The sequence below is a fragment of the Myotis davidii genome, unplaced genomic scaffold, assembly GCF_000327345.1.
Source record: "Myotis davidii unplaced genomic scaffold, ASM32734v1 scaffold509, whole genome shotgun sequence".
NCBI classification, from domain to species: Eukaryota; Metazoa; Chordata; class Mammalia; order Chiroptera; family Vespertilionidae; genus Myotis; species Myotis davidii.
Window position 1 is genome coordinate 726766 of NW_006382996.1, and position 5154 is coordinate 731919.

The 5154-nt window shown below is 45.6% G+C and overlaps 1 protein-coding gene across 1 annotated transcript; it reads left to right on the top strand.

Annotated features, from left to right (window-relative positions):
- The first annotated feature begins 14 nt into the window (after positions 1-14).
- On the top strand, positions 15-3156 carry COQ10A (coenzyme Q10A). The gene is made up of 4 exons (XM_015557425.1): positions 15-413; positions 1155-1347; positions 1580-1681; positions 2373-3156. Exons 1-4 carry the CDS (start codon positions 352-354, stop codon positions 2538-2540), a joined length of 525 nt encoding a protein of 174 aa, XP_015412911.1. The 5' UTR covers positions 15-351; the 3' UTR covers positions 2541-3156.
- The last annotated feature ends 1998 nt before the right edge of the window (positions 3157-5154 follow it).

Below are 5154 nucleotides of genomic sequence, written 5' to 3' on the forward strand. Positions count from 1 at the left end.
CAGCAGCATAGCCCGCAGTCAGAGGCCACGGGCCGTTCGCACGCACCGTGCGCTCTCCCGGCTCCTCCCGCGGCGCTGTCCTCTGCCGCCCTCGACCTTTTGCACTCGTGACTGTCTGGCCGGGGAGCCTGGCGGGCTGCAGCAGGTGCTGGGGGAAAAGTTGACCGGACGACCTTCCTCTGGGATGTGCCCTCTTCCCCTTCCCCCGGGAATGGTTGAACACAAAAGAAACCTGACGTGTGTCTCTCCTTTCCTTTTGGGCTTAGATGTCTGATTTCCTGCAGCCTCCTCTTCCCCAGGACTGCCCAGGTCTTGGCGGCGGAGGGTGGCTTACCTCCCAGCCGTTCCTTCATGGGCTTTGCTGCCTCCTTCACCAACAAGAGAAAGGCTTACTCCGAGCGTAGGATCATGGGGTGAGCATCCACCTCTGTCCAGAATCCCTCCACATTCCCTTCCCCTCCAAACAAGTAACCGTGTCCAGGTTAGAATGTAAGGGTAGCAAGATTCATCCTTGCCCGTCGCTGATCCTTTATCCTCTCCTGCAGTCTTCCAAACTTAATTCCCCCCTTCTTGATTGCCCTGCATGTACATTATGTGAAATGTGCCTAGAATTGGACAGTATCATAAATCAACAGGGGATTATTTCTCTGCCGACCTGAGTTTATGTAATCTGAGCACAATATAAAATAGCTAACGCTTACTGAGCACTTGCTACTGCTAGCAATTGGGATGTAGGTATTTTACATAGATTTTTCTCATTTGATCCTTTCAACAAACCTATGAATTCGGTACTGTTATTACCTATGATTTGCAGGTGAGCAAATTGAGGCACAGATCATGTACCTACGGCTACGTTAAGTTGTAGAGCTGGGATTTGAGCCCTTGTGTGATTGACAACCTCTATTCTTCCTAGATGAAATAAGATAAAAATAGGTATTAAAAGCATTAACTAAACTGTAAAACATAAGGTAACATTCACATCATGAAAATTTGTACATTTGCTTTTGGGAAGTCATTCATTCAGACTTATTTGGGATCTCTAGTTCCTGAACGTGCATGGTTAGTGGGCAAAGGTACTGGGGGGAGTGCACCACGGGCAAGGAGAAGCCTGAACCAGCTGGCAGTTCCTTGGCCTCTCCGATGCCTTTCCCCAGGTACTCCATGCAGGAGATGTTCGAGGTGGTTTCCAATGTCCAGGAGTACTGTGAGTTTGTGCCGTGGTGTAAGAAGTCTCTGGTGGTATCCAGCCGGAAAGGTCACCTGAAGGCCCAGTTGGAGGTCGGCTTTCCACCTGTCATGGAACGTTATACCTCTGCTGTTTCCACCGTCAAACCTCACATGGTCAAGGTGAGGTCTGTCTGAGACAGATTGATCAGGAAGTTTTTTGTGTTCTCTAGCATTTTTACATTCAAGGGCTATTTTGGCCTTTCTTGTAATAATCTTATCTCCATGTCTCAAATACTTCCCTAATAAAATATGAGAAGGAAAATGACTTTCAATTCCTTCATGTAGTCTCCTATACTTACTATAGATTTTATTCCATTGTATGATGTTTAACTACCTGACTGCCCTATTCTAGGCTGTTTGCACTGATGGCAAGCTCTTCAATCACTTAGAGACCATTTGGCGATTCAGTCCTGGTATTCCTGCCTACCCCCGAACTTGCACTGTGGACTTTTCGGTGAGTCAGGAGCCTGTATGACACAGGGATACAACTAGGTATGGGGCCAGAGCTGAGGTACAATGACAGTTATTTTTTTTTAATTTTTAATTGATTTTTTGGAGACACCGATTTGTTGTTTCACGTATGTATGCATTGATTGCTTATGTGTCTTGACCAGATGGAGATCGAACCCGTAACCTTGGCCTATTGGGACAGTGCTCTAACCACTTGAGCTACCTGGCCAGGGCTACGTGATAGTTATTACTATTTTTAAGATATTTTTATTGGTTTCAGAGAGAAAGGAAGTGGGAGAGAGAGACATCAGTGATGAGAGAGAATCATTGATTGGCCACCTCCTGCATGCTGATGCGGATGGAGCCCGAATCCAGACATGTGCCCTAAACGGGAATTGAACTGTGACCTACTGGTTCATAAGTTGATGCTTAACCACTGAGCCACGCCGGCTGGGCATGACAGTTATTCTTTAGGCATAGCTAGCACTTGGGACTTCCCAAGTCAGACACTTCCCACAGATCTGACCTTTTATCAAACTTGGAACATTGCGCTCAGTCCTAAGCTAGGCTTTTGAGGGGCTCAAAGGAACTGGCGGGGGAGGGGAAGAAAAGGCACTGAATTAGTGTTCTTGCATTTGGCCAGGGACTAGCCAACATGATCTTGAAGTTTCTGACTGTCTCTTACCCGTTCCCAGATTTCCTTTGAATTTCGTTCTCTGCTGCACTCCCAGCTGGCCTCCATGTTTTTTGATGAGGTTGTCAAAAAGAATGTTGCTGCCTTCGAGCGCCGGGCAGCCACCAAGTTTGGTCCAGAAACAGCCATACCCCGTGAACTGATGTTCCATGAGGTGCACCACAGTTGAGGCAAAAGACTGTTCCTTAGCTTCTCCTTTACTCTCCCTCTCCACCCAATTCTTTTATTTATTTCAATTGACTCCTGCCCCAATCTGAGATAGAGTCTGTTTATAATAGTTTTCCCTCAGTTCTCTAGAAAGCGGGGGAAGAAAAGGCAGGGGGTATGGAAGGGACACATGCTAAGAAATGGTCAGGCTCATTTTGAGAGCCCTAAGCCTGATGCCTGCAGCCTTCTCACACTGAAGTATAATTAGGACTGTGTGGTTATCCCTGAGCCCTGTCAAGGTACCTTAGTGTCTGACCAGGGAAAATAGCAACTTTTCTTAAGGATTGAATAAATTGAGCTTTTTCCTCTACACAGAGGAACTGGATGGTCAATTACTTTTGCTTGCTTGAAATGCCTCAGGGGATGCTAGAGCTCTGGCCACAGCTTAAAATCACATCACCTCACTTCTAAGAATATTTCCATGCTAGTGGAGAGCCTGGGGCTTTCTTATCATCAGTGCCACGGGGTGAGAAAATAAAAAAAAAGCACTGAACAGTTATACTTTTGGGATGTACCGTATTCTTCCACTTGGCCTGAGTTTTTATAAAATGTCAATAAATTAATTGTGACAATGCGAATTTGGCTTTTTAAATTATTTATTGACTTGAGAAAGACAGACATTGATTTGTTGCTCCACCCATTTATGCATTCATTGGTTGTTTCCTGTATGTGCCCTTGACTGGAGATGGAACCTGCAACTTTGGCATATTGGGACGACACTCTCACCAACTAAGCTACCTTGCCAGGGCTTGGCTTTTTGGTATTGTTTCTTGAGAGAATAATATAGATATAGCAGAGTAGAAGAAAGTCATGGCTTCCTTCCTAGGGGAGTGAAGGTGCAGGCCTCTTGAACACAGTGTCCTTGCTAACTATAGTAGTACACTCTACAAGCCAGGACCTAGTACCCACTCCCTTGCCTATTAATAGACTTTTTCAGAAGGTCAGTTGCAGCAGGAGTCTCAGGATAGAATGATCTGGCCTCAGACCTCCCATATAACTGATGCCTTCAGGAACAGTTATGGGAGGCTGCAAAGAAGAATAGGCATTCCATGAAGTACCAGAGCACTCTAGTGGTTCACACCTTGAGCTAGCTGTTCCATTCCTATTTGTCCTTGGCATTGCTTGTTCCTTTCACCCAGTGGGCTGGACCAGTGTCCTTGAATTCGTCACATCAGCAGCTGTGACAATTCTCTGCAATCAGCTGTCTCAGCTATAGTCCTTGAGTGTTCTACCTTACAACAAAATTCGGAAGGATGGCGGCTAAAGGTCAAGGACTTCTAACTTTGAGAAAAGACAGAAATCTCCTTTGGCAATCTCATAGGGAGCCTGTCTTCAGATTAGGGTAAAGAAATGTCAAACCAACCTAAAAATAGAGAGATCTACATGATAACCTATAACCCATTTAAGTCCAGGATCTTGCCAGCCAGATTTCTTACCTCATAATAGATTCTCCCAGGGCTTATATAATAGCAGGCTCAAGCATTGTTAATAAAAACATTTATTTTGCATTTTATACAGAACAACCTGAAGTCTGCATCATGACGACAAGTTACCCAGGTTTATAGACAGTGTGTCCATCTGAACAGCGTGGTTCTGGGGATTAGGGATCCACACAAACACAGGCAGGAGTTGTGAGGGAGTAAGGAGGCACAGCAGGAGTGTATTTCAGTCCTTTCTTAAAGAAAAGGCAGTAGAGCATTCTGAGTCACTGAAAACCTGTGCAGACGGGGCTTCTAAACCAACACTATACTGTGAGCTCTTGGGGATGGGGCAGGCAGGTAAGGACCCTGATAAATAAAGGGATACTTCCTTGTGGCAGGGGATGAGGAGGGAAGCTTACCATTCTTAATGCCCTCAGCCCTAGGACCTGATATTCAAAGGAGACCATGTCCAAACTTCAATCATTTTCCTGCTCAGAAAAAGGTGCTAGTATCCCTGGGAACAAGACCATGAAGGTATCATGCTGGTCATTCCTATATCCCTAGTCTATGGCCCACAGCATACTAAAATAAAGGGAGAAAAAGTCAGAGGGTAATGGCTAAAAAACTTAGTTCATTTTAAGCACTGATAAAGCCAAATGACCAGGCCAGACCCTATCTCAGACAGGTTTCTACAATCCGCAGAAAGGTCTCCAGTCGGGAGGGACAAAGAGGGGAAGAAGGTCCAGAGCACCCTCCGCTGGAGGTGCCCAGCACCTACAGAAAATCTCTAAGGAGGTATTCAAGTAGTGGAGAACAGAACACTCCCAGGTCTTAATTTTTATGGGATAATTTTAAAAAGAAAGAAACATCAGACACTGGGTACCAATAACAGTGCCATGGGCTTTATGGTCACCTGGTAGCGTAAAAAAAAAAAATTAACCAAAGCATGTCCAGCTAACCAACAGGTTTTGCCAGGAAGTGTCTGCACATGGGAGAGGGCAACAGGGCTTAGTACAGCTGATAATCCAACATGATTCCTATGGAAACAGAAGGGGCAGAGTCCTGGTGTGCTGGCCCACTGAGGACTGGGCAGAACAAGTAACTGCAGATTCTCTGCAATCAGCTTTGACCCAGGGAAAGAAGAGCCAGATTCTC

What these genes read in the sequence shown, in the direction of transcription:
- COQ10A (XM_015557425.1), top strand. Translation starts at nt 352, where the DNA reads ATGGGCTTTGCTGCCTCCTTCACCAACAAGAGAAAGGCTTACTCCGAG. An exon ending in TCCGAGCGTAGGATCATGGG is followed by an intron (nt 414 to 1,154) that starts GTGAGCATCCAC and finishes GCCTTTCCCCAG; the next exon opens with GTACTCCATGCAGGAGATGT. An exon ending in TCAAACCTCACATGGTCAAG is followed by an intron (nt 1,348 to 1,579) that starts GTGAGGTCTGTC and finishes GCCCTATTCTAG; the next exon opens with GCTGTTTGCACTGATGGCAA.